Below are 27,995 nucleotides of genomic sequence, written 5' to 3'. Positions count from 1 at the left end.
CAGTTTATCAAAGTTATAGGAGTTATGACACAAGGTTTGAACTTTATTCCAGATTTGGGGAGTTTGAAACTGGGCTGCCTTTTTTGTCCTGCTGAAATTATTGTAGCAGATGAGGCAACACATCTCTAGACAGAAAGCAGAGGCCTCTAAAGACTCTAGCTCGGGTGTGCTTGAGTCACAGGTTGCCCTCACAAGGTAATTGATTGTTAATCTGTGACTGGATACCTGCTTAGAATAACAATGACATTGGTTTTAAGAGCAGCAATCCTTTGTATGGACATAGGCAATTTAATACTGGAAAATAAAAGGCTGATGTTGAATTTTGCGGCACAATGACACCAAATTAGAATTCTAGCAGAAAAGACTTACAGTTTGACCATTTTCAAGAGAAAGGTGAGTACCTAGCATGAAGGCACAAAGATTAGTCTTACACTCACTAACATGAATTTTTTTTTTTTTTTTTCTTTTGGCTACTAAGTCTCATGAAAAGGGCAGATTTCAGGAAAGTAGAAGAAGTGCTTAGAAGACTGATTGTTTCATAAATGCTCCTAGTGGAAGAGTATAGGATCATGTAAGTCTACTCTATGCAGTTACATTTCTGATCTTGCCAGGAGGATATAATAACATAAGGCATCCTTGAACCACGTCAGCGTTGCTGTGTCTTGTGGCTTCTTCCCAGATTCAGGTCAGGAAGATTTCTGACTGAAAGAGACTGAACCTGGGTAGTTCAGGGCTTGCCCCATCTCCTGGATTTGGTCACGCAGACACTGAATTTCTAGCTGCTGCATTTCTATGATTTTTTCACTTTCCATCTCTGGATTCAACCTCAGGACAGCTGGGCTGGACAGAAGTTCACCGGAGGGAGCTGGAAGATAAAATAGAGAGGACATAGTGCAGTAACAAAGGCCCAGCTAATACAGTTCTTTGGCATGAACAAAGGAAAACGTCTTTCAGGGTTGAAGGAGTAGATCTAAATAGTAAGAATCTGCAGATTTTAGCAGATCCTACAATTAACATTAAAATTAACAGGTACCACCAGGCAGACAAGCTAGAATGAAACACAAACAGTAATAGAATTGTTCACCAAGGACAAAAAGAGCTTCTGCCATGAGTACTGACAATATGGAAAATAGACAAGAACTATTCACCTGTGTCTTGAATTGCCTTTTTGTTCTTGTTTAATCTCAGTGCTGACTGGAGGTCGTGCACCTGCGTGTTGGCCACCCTCAGTTCTTGCCTCAAGTCATTAATTTCCTTAATCAGACTCACATTTTCCTGCAAAAACAACAAGCTCTATAAGGAAAGGCACAGGTACTATCTGGCTGAGCAATATGGATCTTCATATCTCTGAGAAAGACACTGGAAAGCATAGAATCAGTATCACAAGCAGAAGGTGCCAGGCAATCAGGAGAGTACACAACATTTCAGGAAAGATCACATTAGATATGACTCAGAACATGACAGTATTCAAACCATGTTAGCTCAAAAAACTAATATTTGTTTTGCTTTTCTGACTGCAGCCGCACTCCAAGGTATCATCTTCCTTGTCAATTCCAAAGGGAAGCTCAGGGCCTTCCTAAATGGATCCAATTAATTCAGAATTAATGCAAAGAATTCCCATCTCTCCCTCCAGTGTGTATTATTTTGCTTTTCATTTGTCACTATGTATTTGTTCACTTAAATTATCTTTATCTCCTTGGAATTAGTCAAAGCCCTCTTCATTAATTCTGACATACATTACTTTTCTACACTCCTTCCAAATTATTAGGAAATATATAAAGCATGTGGAGAATTGAGGTACCTACTGCTAACATGCTGTTATAAGGAAAAGTTAGCAATGTATTCATCTTTTGTTCTTTTTTTTTCTTAGTCTGTTTTCAGTCTATAAAAGTTCAATTCTCTAATTTTTAGTAGCCCACCATGAAGCATCTTCCTGAAGGAGCTGTGAAAGTGCCAGTAAATATAATTTACCTATTGTTACAACAGATTCAAAGACTTCAGCAAAACCAGTATGGGTTAATACTATTTAAGGATGATAACACTGCTGCTAATTATTTAGAAACAGCAGCACCATTAACTAAATACTTCTTTTCTGTATTCAAGAGAGTGAAGTGGAATTGTATATTTGCCTCTGACAAGGACAGTGAAATACCTTACCATGTCAATAACTAGGGCAAATGTTAAATGGCTCCCATCATATTTGAACCAAGAATAGCAACTATTTCAGCTACCTGTGGTGTGTTTTTTAGAACTTTTGGAACACAGTGTCAGTATTTAAAAAAGACGGATGGCAAAAAGGCATGTTTAGGGTACCTCACAATACCAGTCTCAAGCACTAGGGAACCCACTAAAACAACAGGAGATAAGAACAAGGATGAATGAGGTTTTCCCATTAAAATTGTGTCTTCAAATCTTGTTTTCTACTTTTGTTTTAATGATAATTTTGGTTGATAGAGATAATTATGTTGCCACAAAAGATTGTGCAAAGCATATGACTCAGTTCCTTCAAGTATACCTATAAAAGTGTTGGCACCACACAACTGCAGGCTGGTTAGTAGCCAAGCACAAAGCTCACTGCACCTCTCAGTATGGGGCTGCACTCAAAGAGTTCAAGTTGGCAGCAATAGCTCAGGGCATGTGTGTGGCAAGATTATCAAGACTTCACACTAAAGCAAGTACAGCAGCTGTGCTTTAGTTTCTCCTCAGCTGAAAGTTACTGACTGGAGGAAGAGTGTGGGATTAATTAAGATCTGAACTTGTTGGGCAAGAGGAGTCGCTCTTGCAGTGGTTATGTTGGACTATAAATGCAGCAGGAGTTGTTGTGCTCAGGCAGCTCTGGAACTGTAATATTTTCTTGAGTCTGACTTGTCTAGTGCGAGCCTTTAAATACAGATGAAATTTGACTCTTTGCATTTATTCCAGAGCTTGATCCTGAAAGAACACATGAAGTGGGTAACTTCCAATAATCAGTCAAGGTAATTTTCTTTTGACCAGCTTTCAGGGTTGGGTCATAGCATTTGTCTTTAGGTGTACTTTAGTCATGAGCACCTTCATATGTTCAGTCCAAGAGATTACCTGCTGCTGTCAAATGAAGATCTTGCTTTGGTCTATCAGAAAATATAATACAGAGTATCTTATATGAAGCAATCTGGGCTATGTAGAAATGTCTTGTTTGGTTTGCTTGGTGCTAAAAGACTGTTGGTTGACACTGATAATATTTTCCTGAAGAGGCTTTCTCTCCAGAGAGATTAGCCTTTAATTCAATATTTACATGCTGACAGAATGCTTGCACTGCAATGCAACATCACAGAACAGATATATAAAATAAATGTTCATGGGAAAGCTCATTGTCACGGGATGTTGTGGCAAAGAACCAATTGTTTCAGAAAAGGGACTAATCAAATGCATGGATAATGAGGCCATCAGGTACAATGACACGTCATATGGATGCAATCTACAGTCTAGGAAGTCCCTACAGTGCTGACTGTCAGAGACAGGTAGGACATAGAGAAAATCTCATCCTATATGGGCTTCAACTACTTCAAGGTTATTCAGTGTCTCTGTTTTTATGTGTCCAAAGAAGCCATTACATATACAGAAGGCTGGAGGAAAAACTAATAGCTGAATAACAGGCAACTTGTCAACTGGCAAGAATAACTAAAATTATCTTGACAGTTCTAATCATCTGTTGCAGCAATCACTAGTGGAGTGTACCTATGAGTAATCTCTCAAAGAGGAGGGCATAACTCTGAAAATGTAAGCACAACTGAAGAATAACAGAAATACAGAGCTAGAAGACTGTCAAAATGTCATATTAGGATTTTCAAAGAAATCCTATTAGAAGTTTGTCTAAACTAGTCTTAAAAGCCCCTGTGAAAGACTGGAAGGCCATGATAATGCCTGCTGGTTGTAAAACCTCATTAATCTACTGGACTTCAGAGAACTGCTTTTTCTTTGAAGAAACCAGGCTGGTTAGAATGTTTGATATCTTCATCTTCCAGATGTTTTATTAATTTGGTTTTAATCATCATTTCATGTTAGGCTTACTGATCCAAGACATCATCAAGTATTATCATTATGAACACCATCTGTCACCCTATTCCAGTAAGGAAATTCTTCAGGTTATTTTCTGAACCCATCTCCTTTTGTGCCAAAGGAAACATCTAACTCAGAGAAAGAGTAAAAAAAAAATTAAAATAGTGTCAGGGAAGAAGATTGCTGCTGTCTAGCCCTGAAGAAGGAAATGATGAATAAATAGCAAACAACAGATGACTTAGGAGGGGATGAGATTTAATGATCCTGAGGAAGCATAATAAAGCAACAATGTAGGAAGGGCTACTGAGGGGAAAAGGAAATGCTGACTGAGCAGAAGGAGAGCATGTTAAGAAAAGACTAGAAAAGCTGTCCTCCTAGGATGTCTGGTGTGGAGCTCTAGGTCCTCCCATTCCAGATAAAAACAAATTGGATCTTTGACCCCAGCAGTCACCAGTTTACTTTGCCTTGTAAGAAACAACGATTCTGAGCAAAAGATCTTAGTACAAATAGACAAATTCCCCATGTATTTCTGAACTTCCTTGGAAATTTTGGATGCGAAAAGCAGGAAGTTCTTCTGAATCCACACCAGTAGGCATATGACTGTGTGGACAAAGAAGGGTCTTTTTTATCTTTTCTTCCTCCAGAATTACTTCCTAAACATTACTACATAGCAGATACAGCTTGACACCCAAACAAGGGCAAATTGACTATGATGGCATTTATAAATACTGTTTGAAATAAAAAATAGGTACATTAATTTCCTTAAAAAACATCCTTGCAACAGAAGTTCCCCATCTCCTTTCAGGGAGTGGGAGATCTGACTTCTGAGATCTTGCTCTTTTTGTTCAGAATAGTTAATGGAAGCACTTGAAAAATGTAGGAATTTCTGTCAAGAAAGCCAACCAAAACTATTTCAAAGTCCTAAGAAACCATAACAGAAAGGTTAAAAAGTCTCTTTTGTGCAGCCACTTCCTTTGTTCCCACTCCATACTACAAGGAAAAGGCTTATTACCTGCATGATGCGCATGTAAGCAGTGTGGTGCATTTCCTTATCCTTCATCACCTTCTTCCTTAAAACTGCCAAATTCCTCTCATTATACTCTTGCTGTTTCTTGTATTGCTGCTGCAAATCTGCATCTTCTGCTTGAGCCTCCACCTGAGAGGGCACAGCATGTTGCCTCAGTTATTCCACTACTAGACAAAGTCATGGGCAAGGAGAAGGCAAAGTCCTGACTCACCATGTCTGGTTGATGCACATACTTGGTGTAGAGTTCACGGATACCATCTTTCATTTTTTTGGAATCGTTAATGAATCTCACACAATTATGAAGATCTGCCTTAAATCGTTTGATGAGGGTTTCCATATTTTGCCTCTGCAAGAATGATGTAGTCACATTCTTATTTGGTTCATCAGAACGCTCCATCGTGCAATTTTCTAGAAAGTCTAGTGGAACTGGTGAAAACTCTCACATACTTTCTTCCACTTCATTAAAAAAAAATTAATTAAACACTCACTGGGAACATGAGCACTATGTGTTGAACAGCAGTCATAGATTTTAGGAATAATAATAAACCAAGATACTTTTATTAGGTAATATCAGTGACAACCTGCAAAGATGACAACTGAAAAACAATGGCTCATTATGCTATTGCCCACTGTCCTTTCCCAAACACAGAATCACAGAATATGCTAAGTTGGAAGACCCACCAGGATCATTGAGTCCAACTCAGCCCTGCACAGGACATCCCCAGGAGCCACATCATGTGCCTGTGAGCATTGTCCAAATGCTGTCCTATCTACTTATTTAGAAACAACACACCAAGAGTTAAGGAGAGAAGGCAAGGGGCAAAACATATCAGATGCATGCACAGCCTGCTGATTTCACATCAAGACTGACTTCTCATTCTCTCTTGGTTTCTGCCAGGCCTCTCTACCTGCTTCTTCACTCATGCACATCCTGCTACGCCCCTCCACCTTCACCTGCAGTCCCTTTTCCTCCCTCATGTCTGATACACGTCAAACAAGGGGTCCTTGACTTCTCCATTAATGAGACCTTCCTTTCTGTCATCCTTCTAATGCCTAGGTGGTATCCTACATGCTGCTCCTGTTTAGGCCAAGTGTCCCCAGATTTCAGGCTTGGGCAGGGACAAGTAGTTCAGCATTCACCTCACTGTTCTCTTAAACTCAGGACAATATGTGTTGACTCATAAATAACTGGATTTATTTTTTTAATATGAATGCTCAAAGTTGGTTGGAGACTTGGAAGTTTTGTGTCTTTGTCCCCACTGACCAGAGACTCTCTTGGTCCTTGGACACAGTACCCCTGAAGTAACTGTTTGCTCAGATTAATGCTTCACCAGTGTTCTGTCCCCGCCAGTGTCATTCTGTGGGATCTGCGTGTGGGGGTATCCCATACCTTTTCCATCTCTTTGTGCACCTCACCAGCAGTTGTCTTCTGTTTCTGTTGCAGTTGTGTGATGGTCAGCTTCAGCTCTACACTCTCCTTGCGGAACTGTTCCAGCTCCTCCTCCATCTGAAACCAAGCAGGAGGAGGAAATCAGGGTTAAAAGGAGACGTGAAAAAACAACACATAACAGGAAAACCAGAGGCTGGAAATACAGACTTGAGGGAATAGGTCCCCCTGCAGGCTGAATGACAACATGAGAAATGTCAATTTCGTAACAACACTGCCCTCTGTCAGAATATACAGAGACCACACAAATGAATGTGCAACTCCCTGTTGAGTCACATTCATTTAAATTATGTGATACCCTCTAAATTCCTTGAGCTGAACGGGAGCTCTACTGTTCCATCTGAATAAAAATGGATAAGGGGGAAATGGACAGTCAATACTGGAAAGAGTAAGGGCAACAATAACTAGGCCCTGATACTGAAAAGAAACAAATAGATGAAAAACTGTGGGTATATATGCAGAACACACAGGAAAAAACAATAAGGGTACTACAGCATTTACTTATGGCACAAGATGGTGACCAGAAAAGACAACAGGGATTTCATCTTGCTAGTCTGAAATACATACAAATTGTTGATTACTTTGCATTTTATTTAAAAGACTATGTCACCATAGTCCTAGTTTGGTTGAGCTAAGGATACATCTGTGCAGAAATCATAGTAAGCTTCTATCATAAATAAGTTCCCTCAATGAATTTGCTACATGCTAGCTATGAATATGTTCAAATTTCCCATGTACCAACTGATGAATATAATTAGTCATGTATCTAACCCCTAGCAGAGTTATATTTGCATAAATCTGCAACATTTCTGAGAGAAGAAATTTACTGTCTTCTGCCAGATCAGTAAAAGCAGTGTCTTACAAATGCTATAGAGCACATGGAGGGCAACCACATAAGGATAAGATCTATTTTTAAGCAAAATTTAGAATTACATACAGGAACTTAAATAGCTATGTTGATCACTGGTAGTATGTGATAGAAAATTAAATAGCTATTGTCTACAGATATTTTTATTAGCTGCACAGATACTGAATCAGTGCTATGTATCCTTGAAAGAAGTCAAGGAACAACCAGGGTGGACTTTCATGGACTTGTTGGGTCATGTTTGTATTTAGACAATGAGCTTAGTAGCAGAGGCCAAATGAGAGTGTTACTCACCTCACTGATCTGTTTCTTCATTGTCTCAATATCATTTTCACGTGACCCTATTTGCTTCTTAAACTCCTCTATTCTGTAATTCAGTACAAACTTGAAATTTTGCAGTTCCTGATTTTTCATTTTTAGATCACATACATGCTTCTCCTGGAAGAAATGGGTACAGAGATCTGAATCAGATCTAGCACTCTTACACAGATCCCTAGGACAAGACACAAATATGGAAGAGACAAAACCAGCAGTCACAGATCTTGTGGAAAATTGAACTCCAGTTGCAAATCTACAGATTAGATGGGAAGGGGCAAATAATGCTGATCCATCTACAGATCCCAGAACAGGGGATGAGAAACTTGAACTTGAAAGAAAGAAAGAAAGAAAGAAAGAAAGAAAGAAAGAAAGGCAGGCTTAGAATGCCAAGTAAAAACCAAAATCCCAAACTGGAGATCACAAATTCCTTAAGTTGAAACCGAGTTTCCAGTCATGGGATATTATCAAAGCAAATACTATTAAAATAAATATCTCTATTTAATTAAGGGAGGTGATTTTGTCCTCATCCAATTGTCCACTTTCTCACCTTCTCTAGGATAGTTTCAGTTCTCTCTTTAACATCTGTCTTTAGTGCCAAGATGTCCTTTTCCAGTGATTTAATGATGTCTTGCAGCTTCTGCTGTTCCAGTCTCATTTCCTCAATATCCCTGTTTCGGTCCTTGAGCTCTTTCTGTAGGCTGTTCAACTAGAGAGGCAAACTAGTAAGAACTTTACAGTCTCCAAAACTGTGCACAGCTTGTTCCTCTGATTCTGTAGGATACTTTGTAGACAGTGTGGGATAAAGGATATCAAATTAAGATATGATGAAGGAGCAGTGCATCAGTTGAATGCCTCTAATTCAAAAGGGGGTTGAGTATCCATTTTTGCTTTTTCTGTATATTCTGACAAGAATACCCACTGCACTAGAAGGAAGGAAGGAAGGAAATTGCATCCAGCAGCAAGAAGGGTATGGATATTATACCTAAGCATCAGCTGCAGTTAACACTCAATCCGTGGAATATTCTCATAAGGTGAAGGCAATACATCTCTAAAGAAGGAAGACTGGAAGGATGCTCTTGGATCATAGCTCATAGTTCATAGCTCTTGGATACCCTCAAAATCCCTGCCTCAGTACTAAGATCTGCAAAACCGAGGAAGTTGGAGCCAATGAATGGCGCTGGACAAACTGTAAGGACACATGAAGAAATCCCTGAGGTCTAAAAGACAAACTGAAGACAGTACCATGATAGTAGAGGGTATGAAAAGAACCTCTCTGTCTCCAGATAGATACTGGAGAAAACGAAAAAGAAAAAATGTCTCTCTAACATCCTTAGGCAAATGTAATACCCAGATAATAAAAGAGGTAAAATATTTTATGTCTCCTTAAAAATCCCAGTAAAGCCAGTAAAAAATGATGATGCAAACAAAACACAGGGATTATTGCATCAAATGAAGCAGTAGAAGTATTTTACTAATAAAGCAAAGTATTCAATGATAGAAAAATTAAAAGTTCATTTCTTTCCTGTCATAGGATGAACAATATTATTTATGGTTTAAAACTATGTGGATCAGAGAAAGTGTACTAATAAAAACATACCTCTTTTATCATCTATCTCTAATCACATCAGCAATGCAATCAGCAGACAGCTTCTTCTTCTGCCCAAATACTCTAAACATTCAAACTAACCTAAGAACAGGCTATTGTTCTCATATGAAATGCCACATATTTACAGACTAGATTAATGGACTAAATTGACATGCCATTAATCACATTCAATCCTCAGTTATAGGTCTTCTTGTGCAGGTCTGATACTAGCACAGAATAAAAGATACCCTTTTATTCATGACTCCTATTTCTCCTTTCAGTTGCATGTTGGACTCCTTTTCTTTCAAGAGCTGTTTCTCATACTTGTCTTTGAGTTCTGAGATTTCTTTGTCTCCATCTTCATAAATTTGTTTCTCCATTTCTTCATGTGCTTCAATCTGCTTCCTTATATTCTCCTTTGCCTGCAGTTAAGGAAAACAAACATTAGAGAAGGCAAGTGCAAAAGACCAATAAAGGAGAGAAGTAAAAGGCTATTTGTAACTGTTTCTCCTGGGAGAATCTATCTTTAGTGGAGTATTCAATTGCAGCAATATCATCTAAGATAACTTTTTAGTGGATTAAACTAACTTTATAACTTTAGAAACTGATAACATACACATTGCAGTTGTTTTTGTTTTTTTTTTAAATAATTCTTAAGACTTGAAAGCTTCAAGTTAGGAATCTGGCCCAAATACTAACATCAGCAAATTTGTTAGGGCTGCAGAAATCACAAACCAGTATCACTTAGGATCTTTTAAAATTGCTGTTTCTTCCAGCCTGTGTGCAAAGCAAGGTTCCTACCTCTTCCAGCAGAACAGATTTATGTTTAAGTTTTTTCTCATAATGTTCTTTTAGCTCTGCCACAGCCCTGATTTTGCTTTCTTCCAAATTGTGCAATTGTTTCTCGTATTCCTCCTCCATCTTCTGGGATTTCACCTGAAGCTCCTGGTATTTCTCATTTTCCATTGAGAGTTTCTGACTACTGTCAGATTCTGTTAACAGGAAACATATGAAATAGATAAAATCAATAGAAAAGAGGAGTGAATCCTCTCCTTCTGCAGCTATCACTGCCTTATTATTTACTGTCTTTTTGGCAGCTGGTTGCAATAAATTACAAGTATTTAATCACTTTCTTCATCAGTTATACAGGGGCTTTAGACTCTGTAGCCATGCAAAATTGAAAACTAATTTAGGCATTTCCTTGGGGTGACAACCATGGCAGAGCTGTATGAGCTCAACTGCTACCAAGTATGAGTAGGCAATGGAGTTATTTATGGAGGGACTCCTTGGTACTAATTTGCAGTATTTTTATCTTGATTACAAATCTGGAGTCCAGGTATTTCCAGGCTGTGTGCACCTCCTTGCTGAATTGAATGACTGCACTGCTCTTGCACAGTGAGCTGTGCATAAAATAAATGAAGAAATTACTAATGTCAAGAACCTCTAAGATACAGGGCCCACGTACATGTTCTCATCATGGGCACGTGCATGGTGCAGTTTAGACAACCATTTGGTCTGCACCAAATATCTACATGACATACATCCATTTTTCTTTATATTTCTGCTCTAGTAATCCCCCCCTGTCACATCATTTGCTATCAATACAGCATTTCCCCCAGTTTCTAGTTACAAACATTTGTTGTAGTCTAACCTAGCCGTTGCACCTCCCTGGCCTGTTTATCCATCAGCTCAGCCAGTTGAACCTCATGTTGTAGCTGCTGTTTTTCCTTCTCTTCCTGTAAAATCTGGGGGAAGAAAAAAAAGAAAAATACATTTTAATTTGAAACTAGACAAAGCAGTGTCCAAATTGTTTGTGCTCTTGCCCCTGGTGAGGAATACATACACAACAGAAATATGTTTGAAATCTCTCACCAAAACTGAGATGCCATGTGTCACTAAAACAAGTTTTCCCATGTATTAGTTTGTTCTGACAAGTTAAGCTAAGGAAAGCTAAGGAAAAGCAGCAGTGTTCATATAATACAAGGTACTGATCCTAATCTAAAAAAAAAAAAGTTTGTGAGCTACAAAAGCCTCCATTGCTTTATGTATGCCTGCCTGAGGAGAATTTGCAGTTCCATAAATTATTGTCCAGATATTAAAGTTCAAGCTGCTTCCTGTCTCACTTGAAGCAACTTTGAGGTCCTAAAATGCTGACATTTGCATAGTATGACATAAACCTATGCAAGAGTGAATTTTAAATGCCATTCACTTGAAATGTCAGCCTGCCACTATAAATTACTTAATCTTCTAAAAAGGCACAAAGAACTGGAGCAAGAAAACAGCTGAGAAATTTCCCAGAGATGCTAGGAATTGTACCATAGTTATATTATTTTCACCTTCTTATTGCAACAACTGGAAGGGATCTTGTATAAGCAGAAATATTCCATTTGTCTGATGGATACAACTAGAAAGTTTAGCCCTTTCAGTTTAAAGCTGTCAGTTTAATCTTTACATGTCAGTACATACTTGGACAGGAAGTCCAACTTGCCTGCCTAGAGAATTATATTCATCTTCAAAGGCATTTGTTTGCAAGCCTATAATCAACAAGTCTAAAGAATTTTCAGTGTAGCTGGGATTATTATAAATACATAGCCAAGCACTACTTATCAAAAGACCTGAAGAGCCGCAGAAAAAAACCCAGCAGAGATAAAAGAGAGGTAGAGGAATCCACAAGAAATTAAATGGCTTTCTTGTACAAGGTTAGGTTCTACAAAAGAGTGGAAAACAGAAAGGTTAAAACTCAGGTTATTTAGACAAAAAAGCCTACAATGAGACAAGCCAAAGAATCTGAAAAAATACTTGAAGAAAACATTAAAATGAATAATTAAACCTCCTCAAAAAATGAATATCAAAAACCTACTGGAACAATTGTAGGGCCAAAAAACAAGAGACGTATAAAAAGAGTACTTGAAAATTACAAACCTGTAAAATACTACAACTAATAAATCACTTGGCAAGCTTTCATACTGAACTCCTTTATATGGAGACAAACAGAAATACTGCTTGAAGGAACTATGCACAACTTGAAAAAATAAGCAGTAACAAATCACCAGAACAGGACAATATTCACCCAAAAGCTCAAAAAGAACACGAGGTTGACAGGATTGAATCATGTGATATATAATCCCTTGCTTTGAGTTGTTTTACTGCCAGAGAAATTACTACTGAATCCCTTGCCTTCTACATCTAAAAGAATTCCAGAAATATAACAAATTACAGGTCAGAAATCCAGTGTGTGCACCAAACAGATGGACAGAATAGCATTAGCAGACACAGATAAATAAGACACTGGGAAGAATTATCATAGCCTTTGCTTTTCAGGGGAGCCCTGCTTCATGACCACAAAGAAATCAATAAGCACACAAACAGAAGACATGCAGGGAATATATTTTACCTTTATTTTCAAAAAACATACAAGAAACCTCAGCAGATGTTCTTAAAAATCTAAGCAGACAGGACATAAAGAAGGCAGCATTAAGGAGAATAATTGTTAGATCCTGCAGCAGCTGCAGCCTTATATGGAAAGGAGCTTTTAAGGCACAGTGCCATTTCTACTACTGATCCTCAGGCTGAGGCAGCATTTATTGTGCTACTTCTATGTGAAGATACTTACAGGCTACCTAGGAGAGCTCTTGCATCCCCTTGTACCTATAAGATACTTGACACAAAGGTAGTTTCATGCTTTATAAATATCAAGAACATCTTAAACTAGAAAGGAATGATTTTAGATGCTGTATGGCATTTCTAGATATGTAATGCAAGCTTGAATTCAACTCTTCACTGAAAGATTTCTTAGTATTTGGTTCTGCAACATGAATCATACCTGGTATTTAGTTTTAAGGGAGTCTATTTCCTGAGTGAAATTTTCTTCCAATGCTTTTATTTTTCCTTCACAGTACATGTCCTTGAGACGTAGCTCGTAATCACTTTCTGTCTTTAGATCTCTCACACAAATCTGCAGGTCTAGTATTGCCTGACTCTGTTAGGACATGGATAAGAAAACAGTTTTAAGAGAGAGAATATTTGCTCTTAGCAACAGCTTGTTAAGGATGTTTTATTTACATGCATATATTTATGAAAACAGCCTTTACAGAGGATCTTCAGACAGACGACCAAGAAGTTCTAGAAGTAAAGTTCCTTTGCTGTCTTACAAGATAGTTTATAGAAATTCATCTTCTGACTTCTCTACTCCATTAGAAGTGTTTTCAAGAGACTGGGGAAAGTATTAGAGAAAAATCTAATCCACACTTGCTGTTTGTACAATGATGTTTGCCTATTGACAAGCCACTGCAGCAACTTGGCGTAACCTCTTTGACCAAAGCCATATAGGACTGGCTGGTTACAAGCATTATGGAAATGCAATTCACAGAAATCCTATGGTTTATGTTCACAAGTTGCTCCTCCTACCTTCTTGTCTATATCTGATCTCATGATCAACACTTCTTCAGCATACTCAAGTTCCTGCTCTCCTTTCACTCCCCCACCTTCTTTATCACACACTTTCCAGATAAATACACAGCCATCCTCTGAGGCAGTCAGTAAAAATTGGTCATCCCTTGTTACTGTCATCTTAGAAGGAAGAGACAACAAAATAATAGATGAGACATGGAAGAATGGAGATACAGTTTTATTTTACACCACATTTTTCTCCCCACCCCCATACTCTCTTAATTTCTACCCCAGAAAGTCAACTGTGGAAATAATAACACAGTCCCACTACCAACATGTTGATTATGTCTCCTACTCCTGTTCCACTCCAGTTGAAACAATAAAGGGAAGGAAAAGAATATGTGTAGATACTGGATCTGCTTCTGGTCTCAAAGCCATAGGAAGATTTTTAAAAACCTGAAACAGAAAAGACCATCTAGACATTTATAGCACAGACAGGCAATTTATATGACAATTCCAAAGGACTCTAGTGTTTTTCTTTGAGAAGTTGCGTGAGCGACAGATGACTAAATGTTTTCTTTTGAAGGTACAACTAAGCTCAGCAAGAACTACATAGCAGTAACTGCTGTCACCTCCTCCAGACCTCCTGTGGCTGCCTGATCTGCCATAGAGTACCTGGGAGCTGATACAGCTTACAACTGAGGTGAAAGTAGAGTTACAGTATTTGAAGTCCATATTCTAATGTTGGACTGTGCAAGGATAAGTCAAGGCGCTGTAGTTGACAGTGGTACTTAAAACACCAAAATTATGACCAGTTTTAACAACACAGAACATGTGGCTTCCTGGAGAATGAGGACCTACCAAAGCACGCTGAGGAGCTGGCAGAAGTGCTCACTGAGCCATTTCAGTCACTTGGCAGCAGTACTGGCTCACTAGAGAAGTCTCAGCTGTCTGGAAATGGGCGAATGTGATGCCCCTCTACAAGAGAAAGTGGTGCAGGAACCATCCCTGGAGATATTTAAGAGATGTGTAGATGTGTTGCTTGAGGACATGGTTTACTGTAGACTTGGCAGTGGTGGGTTAACAGTTGCACTTCATGACCTAAAAGCCCTTTTCCAACCTAAAAGATTCTACGACAAAATTACCTTTCTCTTTCCAGAAGGAGCTGTATCAAAGTTCTCCATCCAATATGCCATGTTTTGTAATCTGGTGCAAGCCACTTTTTAGACAACAGCTTATTCCCTGACACATCTAGAGACAGGACTCCTATGAATGCTGTGATACTCATTCTCCATGTGCAGACTCAGCCTTAATTTTAACATATTATGCTATGAATTGAGAAGGAGAATCAGCCCTAAAGGAGCTGTGTGCAGCTGGCACCACAGGGAAAAGAAAGAACTCTGTGCTACCTTTGTAACAGCACCTGCATGGGCCTGGTACTCGCTGAAATCCTTCTTCAGAGTTAATGGGTACTTCATAGCTCGAATTGTCCCCAGGGAGGTACCAACAAATATCATGCGCCCGGAACGAGAGACAGCGACAGTCGTATAAACAACGTCGTAGGCAGGCACCTCCTGCTGGATCTACAACATCAACCAACAGCACAAACCACCACACAAACCTTGTATTACAGTAACTATTTGATTATGCATTGCACGAGCAATAGTTATACCTCTGCCTTCAGCACATAATGCAGGTAAAAGAATCTATATGTCTATAGAAGTATAGCCCCAACTATCAGTAATTAGTATTGTTTTATACATTTTTTTTTTAATTTAGATTTAAAAGAAATATTTTGATATAAAATCTCTATATTTGTTATATTTACCAGTATTAAAATTTCAAGCCAAACTGATGTGTGATATAAAAGATGTAATGGTTATCACATGCAATTTACTACTTTTCTGGAAAAAAATACATGTAGATACAGTGGTAGATGTGATACACTTGTATTTCAGTGAACAGTTGATACTATATTGCCTAGTTAGTTTGATAGCTGGATTAGAAGATTTCTAGGTAAATGCAAATAAAATTACAAAAATATAAAACTATGACAAAATTTCAGGTTTCATTGTAAAGGACATAAGAACACAAAAGTGTCAGTAAATATCAGAGCTTTCAAAACCAGACTGATTCGTGTTTACCAAATGGATGCTAAGGAAAGCAAAGCATCAGTGCCCTCCCCAGAGAACGTAGCAAAATCCAGGAGTGTTTGTTAGCTCACCGAAGACTCTGAAATTTCTTTGAGAGTTTGATCAGATCCAACAGCAAAGATAATTTTGGCATCATATGTCAGGGAAATGCTGCTGTAGATGCAGGTCTTGAGCACACACTCTGACTCCTTTTTACCTGTCAATAAATTCCACTCATACACAGCACCATGTGTGTCACAGGAGACAAATTTAGTGTCATCTGCACTCCATTTAATTGCATGTACCTGGCAAAAGCAAAACACAGCAAGGAGCTTGATGTGTAGGTTATAGACACACAGCATGGAGTCATTGTACTGATAAAGCCATGACAACTTCAGAACCATGCTTCAAAGTCTTACTGAAAAACCTCTAGCTATTTCTCAACCAATTCTATTTTAACATTAGAAAAAACCAAACCCAGTAAGAACTACTTTATGAACACACTATCAGGAAAAAGTTCATTTCAATATGGAGTAGTAGATTTTATCTTTATAATATATTACTGGGATATTTTATTTTGTTCAGCCAGCTGCCAATTGTTCACCTCCAATTTAAGAGCAGGCTTTTCAGGTGTATCTAGTGCATGAACATTTTGCCTTCTGACCAATGAAAAGTGAGTTTTCTATTTCTGTTTTTACTTTTTGGGACCATCGCAAGATCCAAAATTGTACTTTACCTCTTCAAAATGCATTTTATCAACTAGTTAATATGTTAATAAATTGTACTGTATAAGATTTGTTTACTAACCTTCCCAGTATGTCCTTTCAGATTAGTAACATTCTCGAAGGTGATGCTGGAATAAATTTGAATCACATTTCCATTAACTGCAGCAAAAAGATGGCCTCCATTACTGAATGAGCACTATGAAAAGAACATAACCACCCATTACTGTAGATGGAATGGATAAAAACATTCATGCATTGAATTTCAATTTCATCCTTTAATATCAAATTATTGTATTAAAAGAAAACTCCATGACATAATTAGCCAGTTAGAGTTTTCTTAATCAATGCTTTCCCCTGTAAAATTCAGTTCTGAAGTATTTCTGAGCAAATTATCCCTTCTGCTGCTTCCCAGGTACACACTTACACATCAGCCTCCGGGCCTGCTCTCCAATAGTCAGAATCAATTTCTCTAAGCTTTGATATAGAACACCCTATATTCTATTAGGATGTATTGGAGAAGTTTTTATTTTCTGTCATGTTCTTCAGCACTCTGTTCCCCATAACTCCCCAATTTCATTTTTGCACCACTCCTTACCTCTCTACACTTTTTCACAGCAAACTCCTTGAAAACATGCATGTCCTCATACAGGAGACTTATAAATCGTAGTTTGTCAGAAAACCCAACCAAACAGAAAAGGCCAGTGGGATGAAGTGATACTGTGTATGCTTCCTCCTGATATTCCTTACACAGCTGCAAAGTGCTGAAAGAGAAAACCATTGAGCAGTATGGAACAGGACAAACTCCCCACTGCACACTTGACAGGATATTATCTGGCCCAGCAAGGACACCTGCAGCTAAAATCTGACTCTGCCTTGTCCTTGAGGAAGTGTCTTGTTATTCAAGACAAGTTAAGTAATGATCACAGAGATGTTACAGGAAACAAAAGCAAATTTGACTTTCTGGTTCACAGAGAAGGTGTGGAAGGTGCAAGAACAAATCCTTGTGTACTGTAATACAATGAAGAAGGTAAATGAATTGCTGATTGCAATCCTATACAAGCATCTCTTGAGATTTGTTTTTCCCTCCAGGGAACATCAAGAGCTGGAGTCATTTTGCTTAAGATCTATGCCTAGGAAGTGGGATATGGGGCAACAGTATCTTAAGACAAAGCTGAATGAAAGAGTTTTTTCCAAAACACAAGAAGTCTGACACAAAAACAGCTTAACAGAAAAGGTTTTGTATTCTTTTGACACCAGTTTTAAAGGCACTGCATAGTCACACTCCCCAAATCATGTCAGTAATACCATTTACATCCCACACCACACAAGAATTTTACCAGAACAACACTCTCATTCATATGAGATTGCTGCTGTTGCCTCCTAAATACAATATACAAAAAAGCAAGAGGTAATAACAAATACAAACAACTCTTTACTTTGTCTTGTAATTCCAGATGCGGACAGATCTATCCAGGGAACATGTAGCAAGAATGGGTTTCCAAATACACATGTCCAGACCAGTGATTGAATTAGAATGCAATGGGAAATTCATATATGCAAAATAAGATATCTTCTCCTGAGAAGGAATGAGAACATTAAGAAATCACAAATATTTCATTGCAGGCAGTAAGGCAGATAAAAAAAAATCTATCATGAGTCTTTGCATACAGTTGTAGAGGAGATTTGAGGGAACTACTTAATCCTTTCACTGCAGTGGTCTGAACATAACAATGCTAAAAGCCTAACAATATTAGTTTTAAGTTTATAACTAATCATCAAGAAAAGTGATGCAGGGCACAGCAGGGAGAGCAGAACATAATTGTAGGTATATAAAAAAAGGCAAATTAGATAAATAAATACAACTGGACCTGCAAGAATTCAGTTAATACCTTCTGGTCAGGCAGATACTTTAAAAAAGTCAAGTGCTGAGTGATAGAAAACTTCACTAGGATGTCTAGCTACCACATGCTGGAAGTGAAGCACCAGTAAAATTTTAGGCTGCATGTGGAAACAGAACTCCTAACTACAACCCCTCTTCCTGTAAAGATCTTTCCGTATGCCTGTACACAGGTTAGGTACTCAATTCCATAAAAGTCTATTTCATGATAATACATTTTTCACTTATCTTTGTGTTATTTAATTCCTTCAGAGTAGGGAAGGTTTTTCATTATGTTTGTATTTCACAGGGAGGTTTCACTTCTAGCTAAGACTTCAATAACTATCATTTTAGAGTAGAAGGAGATTCCCATGGCTGTTCCAGCTTTATCATTGCAATAAAGTTTGTGCATATTACAGTGGAGCATGAACCACAGAGTTACATTGAGGATATCTCAGTTAAAGCCTGAGTGAAGTGGTTCAGCAGTAACAGGCACCCTTTAATGGTCTGAAGTGTTCTCTGTCATTCTGCTGAATAGCATCAGGTATTCACAGGGAGGGAGGCTTGAGCAAGGGGCTACAAAAACACTGCCCTCAGAGAAGCACACAGAGCACTTCAGATCTTGAGCTTTAAGGGTTCATTTGAAGGATTTAATGAGAATGCATCACAGAAAACAACACTGACTAGCCTGTATCATTACAATACTGGACATGAAAGCTGTGGAATGTGACTGAACTGCACTTACCCTTAGAAGTTTGGTGGAGAACATAGTAAACATGTAGAGCTGATTTTTATTTGTGCTAACAACCATCATTTCCTCAGAAGGGCTGAAGCATATACATGTAATGTCCTGACTGCTTGATTTTTTTGGTTCAGTGCTGAACTGGTCCTGAGGCAGCTGCACAAGAAAGGCATCCCGTGGGTTGTGCCAGGTTTCCATGTTTTGGTAGTAGGCATGCACACACACAAACTTTTGTTGTAATGCTCCTCTAATAAGCACATTCATAATATCAGCAAGACAACTTGGATATTTAATAGCACATAACTACTGCAAGGCATGGAATAGAGGACAAGAGGACAACGTAATGGTATTCATAACATCACAGCTGAAATGAAGTATCAGGGGACATTTCAGTAGTAATGTGAATTACTGCACTAAACAAGAATTAAAATGGTAGTAGAAGAATATCAAGAAAAAAAAATAGCAAGTGTCAGAATGAGAGCTGCCTAAAAATTGTGATTAGAATAACAGCTCTTTGTAATGTATCTTTAAGGTAGATAAGTCTTACTACAGGATCTCATGCATAGGGATGATCTGACCCTTTAGAACCAGTTGATTAGAGTCAAATGTTCTTATCCAGAGATTTCAGTAGGTCAATGCATACAGTTTGCTATAGAACAGTTAGAAGAATTATTTAAAAGTGCACAGGTCTCATGACAGCTCTAATAAAAACCTGAGGGGAGAAAAGCTTCTCCTTGGGAAAAAAAAACAAGCAGCCAAGTTCTTCAAAACTGATCTAAACTACCTCTTAGTCCCCAAAGTCTCCACAAATAAAAGTTTCTTAAGGTTTCCTGAAGTTTAGCAGCCTCAAAGCACATTTTATATGTGGGAAGGAAAGATACAGAACTACCTTGCAGAAGGTCATCAGGCACTGACTTTCAATGTTACCTTTGTCAACTCCTTTCAACATCACCAGGACAGTTAGCTAATCCTTACAATGCAGTTTACCAGTGTGCTAAAAATTATTATTAATAACTGAATCAGAAACACACACAGTTCTCTAAAAGGGGCTCTGCTGCATAATTGCTTACAAAAGCTTTTCTCCTCCTTACCCAGACTTCTTGTCTCTCCTCGTACACCTCCTTTTCACTGGTCTTCTTGAACAGAAGAACAACTCCTGGGCTAGGTGAACATGCAAAACCTTTGGAATATGCTGCAACTGCAGATATTTGAGGCAAAGAATGTTGTTGTAAACCATTATCTTCAAAGGCCAGTCCACTAGAAAAACCAGAAATGCAATTAGGAAATGCATAAAGACTTAAAGAAGCACAAATCAAAAAATGCTAAGCAGCAACTGACAACAAAACTAGACAGTAGGAAGGAAGTAACTAATCTGCCTTCAAAAGCATGGGACTATTACTAATAACATTGAACAGATTTACCTCTCATATTCTTTAGTTGTGTCTTCTTCTTGTTTCCTGTGTGGTTTTCTGTACTCCAAACTTGTCTCCCAGTGCAGCTCTCCAGTTTCAAACAAGATAAGTTTGCCTGTGTCAGTGCCACATAAAACTTCCTCCTCAGACAGCCAGGCATGGCACAAGTAGTTTTCTGGCTCTCCCCTTTGTAAATTCATCTGCTTTAAATATCCTTCACTGTACTTGAAAAGTTTAAAAAAGCCATTTCCAGTGATACAAACCTGGGTATTGTCTTGAGGATTAAAGCTCACCTATGGAACAAAAAAGAGAGGAAGTATTTTTTCCAACTATGTTCACAAATAAGCAAAGATTATACCTGTTCTGAAGACTTTCTGTACCAGATACAGAAAAACAAACAAGGGAAGATGGTTCATAGAATAGAATATTGGAATACCAAATATTACCAAATACCAATAGAATACAGGAATACCAAAGAGAGTAAGAATTAGCCACCATAACTACAGACTGCAGTTTTCTCCCTTTGAAAAGTGTGTCTATTAAAGTTAAATTACAAAAATAAGGCCAAAATACCTCTTTATTACTGATTAACAAAATTTTCCAGTAGCAAGCTTCTGAAAAGTGGGACCATTTGTTCTCAAAAGGCCAGGAATAAGTTCTGTATACCTGTGTTTCAGGCTAACAGTATGTACATGAATTCACACAATTAGGTGTTTATTTGTGAAAATCATGGAATAGCCATCTCAGTACTCAACATGAAGGATAGGAAGGGTAGTTTGAAGTAATTTTTTATGCTTAATGGGACTTTACACAGCCAGAGTATTTATACTCCCCTCTTTTTAGGAATTGAGCTCAGGCATTCAAAAGTTCAGCCAACCTCTTCTTGTGGCTGTACCCCAGAAAAAAATGTCAGCTGGAGTTCAACCAACACATGGACTGAAAGTATCAGACCTCCCTACTACATGAAAGAATCTAAAAAGGAGCACCCAAACCTGGATGCAGAAATCATTTGTGTGCCATCAGCCTGCTCCTAGCCACTCTTCTCCTCCAATCTGAGCACAGAAGACTGCAGGAAGGAAAAGGTGCACTGGGAGCTTCCAAGAAGTGTGTTACAACTACTGAGCACAGCCCATACATTTAGTGTGTGCTTTTGCAGGAACACAAGGGACACATTGCACACTCACTGGCCTCTTGTACTGGCCCCGTAACAAAGATCTCATGTGATATAAGAGAATCTCATGTGATACAACAGATACAGACATGAGAATGTCTATTATGGGTCAGTGCAAAACTTTATTTAGCCTAGTGTCCTACTGCTGAGGGAGGCCAGCAGTAGATGTCAAGAAAGGTCAGAAAAACGGTATGAAATAAACAGTGTGGAGCCCTCTCCTCCTCTTGCCGTGGTTAAAAAGCCACGTGCCACGGGAAAATGCACTGTGCACATGGCCTGAAGGATGAACGTATGTCCAACCTCGCACCTGCTACTTGTTGAACTAAAGTTTGTTCGTTTTATCCATCTTTGTTGAAAAGTGAAGCATGCTCCCGAAGAAGCAGTCAGCTGCGATCGGGAGTGTTAACAATGAGCCGCAGAGACGCTGGCACAGCTCGGGTTTGGAGGTTTTGGAGGCAGGCGGAGCGGGAGCGTTACCTGGCAGGGGCCGTCGCCCGCGGCCTGGACGCGCACGGCCGCCGCCAGCTGCTGCTTCTCCCAGAGCCAGCAGGTGAGGTGCCCCTCGGGGGGGGCCGTGGCGGCCGCCAGGAGCCGGCTGTCGGGGGAGAAGGCGAGGGACACCGTCTGCCGCGCCGGCAGCTCGTCGGCGGCCAGCACCTTGCGCCGCCGCGCCCGCTCCGCCGTCAGCTCATAGACCGCCAGCACCGGCTGCTCGCCCGCCGCCTCCGACACCGCCAGGAACCGCCGGTCGGGGCTGACGGCCAGCGCCTGCACGCCCCGGCTCTTCTCCGTGCCTGCGGGGAGCAGAGCGGTCAGGCCGGGCCGGAGTCGGGACCGGGACCGGGGTTAGGGTCGGGAGCGGGGTCGGTGCCACCTGGGATGAAGTTGTGCCACTTGTGCTCGAGGTGCAGCCGCAGGCAGCCCGCCCCCGCGGCGTGCAGCACCACCTGCTCCTCCAGGAAGCAGACACCGCCGGCCACCCGCGGCCGGCAGCCGAACACGGCCACGGGCAGCACGGCCGGCCCCGCCATGCCGCCGCTGCCGCCGCCGCTGTCGCCGTGGTGACCGCGGCCCCGGCGGCCCCGGCGGCCCGGAAGCGGCGGCGCACGCGGCCGGAAGCGGCGGTGGCGGCAGCGATGGCGGCAGCGGTGGCGCGGCGTGGGTCCTTCTCGGACTCCGGCTCGGACTCGGAGGATTCCTCGCTCTCGGACTCGGAGGTGAGCCCGTGGCCGCCGTGGCGAGGCCGGTGGGGAAGGGCCCCCCGGTGCCGGCGGCGCGGACCGACCGAACTCTCTCACAGCTCCAGGAGGCCTTCGCGAGGGGCGCGCTGAAGCCGGGGCTCAACGTGGTGCTGGAGGAGCGGCCGAAGCGGCGCAATGACACGGTGAGCGGAGAACGCGGGGGCCGGGAAAAGCGCGGTCCCGGGCCGCGGCCCCAGCGCGGGGTGCGGGAGGCTCGGCGGGGCCGGCGGGCTCGGTGCTCTGCGCTGCGGCCCTGGCGGCCCCCAGGAGCAGCCCCCGGTGTCACTCGGCCACCGGGCCGGGCCAGCCGTGCGGATCGGCCCGTGCGCTGCTGCGCTGAGCTGTGCTGCTTTCACAGGACGGCCTGAAGCAGTGCCTGGCCGAATTCAGGCAGCAGCTCGCGTGGGTGGAAAGGCTGGACGTGACCCTGGGCCCGGTCGCGGACCCCGTTTCTCAGAGTGCTTCTGCGTCTGATGCCGTTGACCCTGAGAATGATTTCCAGAGAGAGATGAGTTTGTAAGTGCCAAAAGGAGATTTCCTGTAGTGTGCCAGTGTGTTGCTGCATATTTTGAGTTGTGTTTCACCAGTGTGCTACAGACTGCTGCAGACTGCTACACTGGCTGTCACTGTGCTACTCTTGGCCATGTTATTTTAAATTCGATGGCTCTGAATGTTTTCCAAAATAACTTCAAATTAGTGCTAATATATTCAACTGCTGTGTGACTGAAAAGAAATAATTTCCCTCTTTCTTCATCCTTTACTGAGTTTATTTTAAAAGCTCCTTGATAGCAGGACTAACTCTTTAACACAAGATATGGATTTTTCTTTGTGGGTTTGTTTTGGTGCTCTTACAGTTCTCTTGTTTTGCTTTGCCTTTTATATTCCAACAAAAAAAAAAAAAAAACTGTAACTGGAAATAAGATAAATGTATATGTGCAAGATATAAATGTTAATGTTGTACTGGCACCTAAGCTGCTTTCAGTAGCACTGGACGTGCACAGAATGGTGATGTAATTCCAGACCAATGCTTGCTAGATCCCAGCAACAGCCTGCTTGTGTGAGCAGTGTGTGACATACAGTGACAGGGCTGCAGCAGTGACAGCACCAGTGCAGTGACAGCTGCTGCAGGGACAGGACCAGTGCAGTGACAGGGCTGCTGCAGTGACAGGACCAGTGCAGTGACAGGACCAGTGCAGTGACAGGACCAGTGCAGTGACAAGACCAGTGCAGTGACGGCTGCTGCAGTGACAGGACCAGTGCAGTGACAGCACCAGTGCAGTGACAGCTGCTGCAGTGACAGGACCAGTGCAGTGACAGGACCAGTGCAGTGACAGCTGCTGCAGGGACAGCTGCTGCAGTGACAGGACCAGTGCAGTGACAGGACCAGTGCAGTGACAGCTGCTGCAGTGACAGTACCAGTGCAGTGACAGCTGCTGCAGTGACAGGACCAGTGCAGTGACAGCTGCTGCAGGGACAGCTGCTGCAGTGACAGGACCGGTGCAGTGACAGCACCAGTGCAGTGACAGCACCAGTGCAGTGACAGCTGCTGCAGGGACAGTACCAGTGCAGTGACAGCTGCTGCAGTGACAGGACCAGTGCAGTGACAGCACCAGTGCAGTGACAGCTGCTCAGTGACAGGACCAGTGCAGTGACAGGGCTGCTGCAGTGACAGGACCAGTGCAGTGACAGCTGCTCAGTGACAGCTGCTCAGTGACAGCTGCTGCTCTCTTCCAGCTACCGGCAGGCGCAGGCGGCTGTCCTGGAAGCCCTCCCTAGGCTGCGTAAGCTGCAAGTTCCCACGAGGAGGCCGGATGATTACTTTGCAGAGATGGCCAAATCAGACCAACAGATGCAGAAGGTATGTGCAATGAATAGCTTTCTTTCCAGTGTAATGTGTGTTTTAGCCTGGGGTAGAGATTAAATTTAAGGTGTGACGTGTGGGTACTGACCTTCATCGCTTTTTGATTCCTGTGACAATGAGTTTGAAACTTTGCAACAGGAGATTTCTTTTTGTTTAGGTTTTTGGTGCAATATGGGGATTTTTATAACAGGTTGGATGATGAAGTAGAAAAACATGATTTATACTTTGTCCTGAATGGGTTTAATATTAAAAAGGGAGAATTTTTCCTAGTATGTGTAACAGTGGATGAAAAGTTGCCTGAGTTTTTGCTCTTTGTCATAAAACTTGCAGTTGACTGTGGCTTTAATGCAGTCCTTTTTTTCCTGTTTAAGTATCAGCTTTTGTTTATTGTCAGTGTGTTCTGGTTGTTCAGCTGTATGTTATTGAATGAATCTGTTTTGGATAGGAAATTAGATTGGTGTAGGAAATAAGACTTTCACACATTTACTTCTTGACTGTAGTCTTTGTTCAAAATTGAGTTCCAATTTTTGGTTTAGATTTGGAAAAAAGACTACATTTTATAAATTAAAGAAGCATGAGCTGGAATCTAGTTTGAAGGTTCATGTGTCATTGGGTCACTGTTCTGCTTTCTGATGGAACCTTTCTAGATAAGATGAAGAATGATAATTAGCTGGTACTAAGGCTTAAGTCAATCCTGCACATTACTGTTCTCTTCTTTTGCTGACTTGCATTTGAAAAAAGTTTTTATCTCCTACTGGAGTTACTACACTGAACCACAAAGATCTGTGTTGAAATCTTTGTAATTCTTCATAAGGCAGCATCCTTATAAAAATGGTTGTGAACAAGGAGGGAACAGAAAAGATGTTTTGTACAGAATTGTTGTCTTTTCTTCAGTGCTTTACTTTTAATAATGATAAGAAAGAAACTATTAAGTCTTTTTCATACATCCAAATAGACTGACAAGATACTCTCAGTTCCATTAGAGCCCATTATAAGGGTTTGTCTTCTCTCTTGTGTGGGTTTTGTCTTTTTTAGCCAGATTTTGGCTACAGATCAGTACAGAAATGATAAAATTCTCTTTTTTTCTTTTGTGTTACTGATAAATTTTGTTTTTTCTATTCTCTAATTAGATTCGACAGAAACTTAAGAGTAAACAGGAAGCAATGGAAAGGTCTGAGAAAGCAAAACAACTCCGTGCAATGAGAAAATACGGCAAGAAGGTGAGGAGCTACAAAAGGGACACGTGCAAAAGGATCTGTGAAAAGAATTTAGAATCTGAGTGGGGAGCTGGAAAAGTGTGACCACGGGAGTCTGGCTAAAACACACAGATCAGTCTAGTCTTCTGTCTAGCTGCTCTGAAGGAAAACAGAACAGAAGTATGGGACACTGCAAGGAACAACACTAACATTCTGCTTCTAATCTCAGGTGCAAGTTGAGGTTCTGCAAAGAAGACAAAAGGAGAAGAAAAATATGTTGAATGCAGTCAAGAAATACCAGAAAGGTAAAGTAAACTTGTCTGGGGGAGCAAATGTGTAAGGGTGGTAGTGGTGTGTGAGCAGTGTAGGCAGCGTGATGTGGTCACTGTGTCTGTAGTTCTGGGCCTTGAGTTTGGAAAGCTGCTACTACGCAGAATTGTGTGCCAGTGGCAGTGAAAAACCTCCCAAGCAGCTGTTCTTCAGTGAGGATGACCTGTTGTTATTACTTGCTTAGAGTGAAAATGTGTATTTTCTGAGGTGTAGCTGTGCTGTCTTTACTCCTGCAGGTCTCTCTGACAAGCTGGACTTTCTAGATGAAGAGCAGACGTCATCTCAAGGGAATAAAAAAGGCAATGCAAGTCAACGGACAAAGAAGGGGTGAGACCAGACACGAAAGATAGTTAAACACAGAATGTCTGAATTTTCAGTCTTTTAGGAGATCATTTTGGGGAACAAGAAAACTGTTCTATATAGTATTAAAGTAAGTCCAAGGTGGCTTTCTGTCACTAAAGAGAAGAAGACTATGGCCAAAATGGAATGGAGACTGAAATGTGGTAATTTCTGCATCTTTGTTCAGAGAGGAAAGGTTCATGATGGTAGATGGGAGACCATGAGTGTCTTGAGTGTCTAGACCATATTTATGTCTTGAGAGCTTTCTGAAACAAGGAATGTAGGCAGTGATGCTGGTTGGTTGTTTTTCAGACCAAATGCCAAAAGACGATACAAAAACCAGAAGTTTGGTTTTGGTGGGAAGAAGAAGGGCTCAAAGTGGAACACAAAGGAGAGTTTTAATGATGTATCCAGCTTCCAGTCGAAAGTGGCTCACAACAAAGGCCCAGGAAAAGGAGGAAGAGGAGGAAAAGGAGGGAAAAAAGCCCTTAATGTAAGTAAAATGTTGAATGAAAACGATCCTGGTTGGCTAGGAAGCCAGGCCATGTCTGGCAGGGAGAGATGAGTGCATGATAGATGCCTCCAGCATCAGCATGTCTTTGGGAGCTAAGCACAATTCAGTTACTAACAGAGTTGGGGACAGTGGTTTGGTAGGAAAACAAGAAAGGGAGTTAAAAAGTGCTCTTTGCTACCTATGTGCCAAAACCTTCTTCTCCAGATGTTCTGACAAATACCCTCTCTTTGGTATCCTCCCCAAGCTATAGAGCTAGAACAAAGATGGAGAACATGAAAATAAAGATCTGAATCTGTCTTTTTGTTTTGTTTTTTTTTTTGATTTTTCAGAAGAGACCTGGAAAGAGAGCAAGGCAGAAAATGAAGAACCGAGCCCGCTAAGAGAACTGTGCTCCCCAGTGGGGTTCCTGTGTTTCTTTGTGTTGCAAGATGTGTTTCTGCTGTCATCAAGCAGTAAACTGTGGAGCAAGCTGGATGCTTTGCAGTGGCAAGGAAAAAAAGTCAGTGGAAACCAGTGCCTTATCACTAATTTTTTCTTACTGTCTGTTTCGTTGAAGGATTGTTTTCTACTTAAAGCTTTGGTGTGTGAACGCATTAATTGGTGTGCACAGAACTATGTGTAACTCATGTTTAGCTGTTCAATGAATGGTGGCTGAAGCCTGCCCTCTGTACCCTTCATTCTGACAGCTTTTTCCACCACTACTGTTAAGATGAAGCTGGTGACCTTGAGTTCTGGTTCATGTTGCCAATGTCAAATAAGAAGTCTGAAGCTTTTTGAGATGTTAGAGTGT

The 27,995-nt window shown here is 40.9% G+C and overlaps 2 protein-coding genes across 2 annotated transcripts; one reads left to right on the top strand and one right to left on the bottom strand.

The window, feature by feature from the left end:
* Positions 1-3: 3 nt before the first annotated feature.
* CFAP57 (cilia and flagella associated protein 57) lies at positions 4-22,755 on the bottom strand. The gene is made up of 22 exons (XM_053985547.1): positions 22,599-22,755; positions 22,202-22,518; positions 20,563-20,846; positions 20,233-20,398; positions 19,145-19,297; positions 17,960-18,099; positions 17,119-17,284; positions 16,606-16,719; positions 15,891-16,103; positions 15,076-15,249; positions 13,685-13,846; positions 13,101-13,256; positions 10,929-11,022; positions 10,079-10,269; positions 9,526-9,699; positions 8,240-8,398; positions 7,669-7,812; positions 6,453-6,569; positions 5,274-5,408; positions 5,048-5,191; positions 1,149-1,275; positions 4-865 (listed from the first exon to the last, which is right to left on the bottom strand). Exons 1-22 carry the CDS (start codon positions 22,753-22,755, stop codon positions 687-689), a joined length of 3,666 nt encoding a protein of 1,221 aa, XP_053841522.1. The 3' UTR covers positions 4-686.
* Positions 22,756-22,836: 81 nt separating this feature from the next.
* Positions 22,837-27,984, top strand: EBNA1BP2 (EBNA1 binding protein 2). Its single transcript, XM_053985125.1, has 9 exons — positions 22,837-22,941; positions 23,025-23,108; positions 23,324-23,481; positions 24,700-24,823; positions 25,957-26,046; positions 26,252-26,327; positions 26,589-26,679; positions 27,004-27,184; positions 27,535-27,984. The coding sequence occupies exons 1-9, from the start codon at positions 22,861-22,863 to the stop codon at positions 27,583-27,585; spliced, it is 936 nt and encodes a 311-aa protein (XP_053841100.1). The 5' UTR covers positions 22,837-22,860; the 3' UTR covers positions 27,586-27,984.
* The last annotated feature ends 11 nt before the right edge of the window (positions 27,985-27,995 follow it).

This window comes from Vidua macroura, chromosome 9 (assembly GCF_024509145.1).
Source record: "Vidua macroura isolate BioBank_ID:100142 chromosome 9, ASM2450914v1, whole genome shotgun sequence".
Lineage (NCBI taxonomy): Eukaryota > Metazoa > Chordata > Aves > Passeriformes > Viduidae > Vidua > Vidua macroura.
This window is presented reverse-complemented; position numbering and strand designations above follow the sequence as displayed.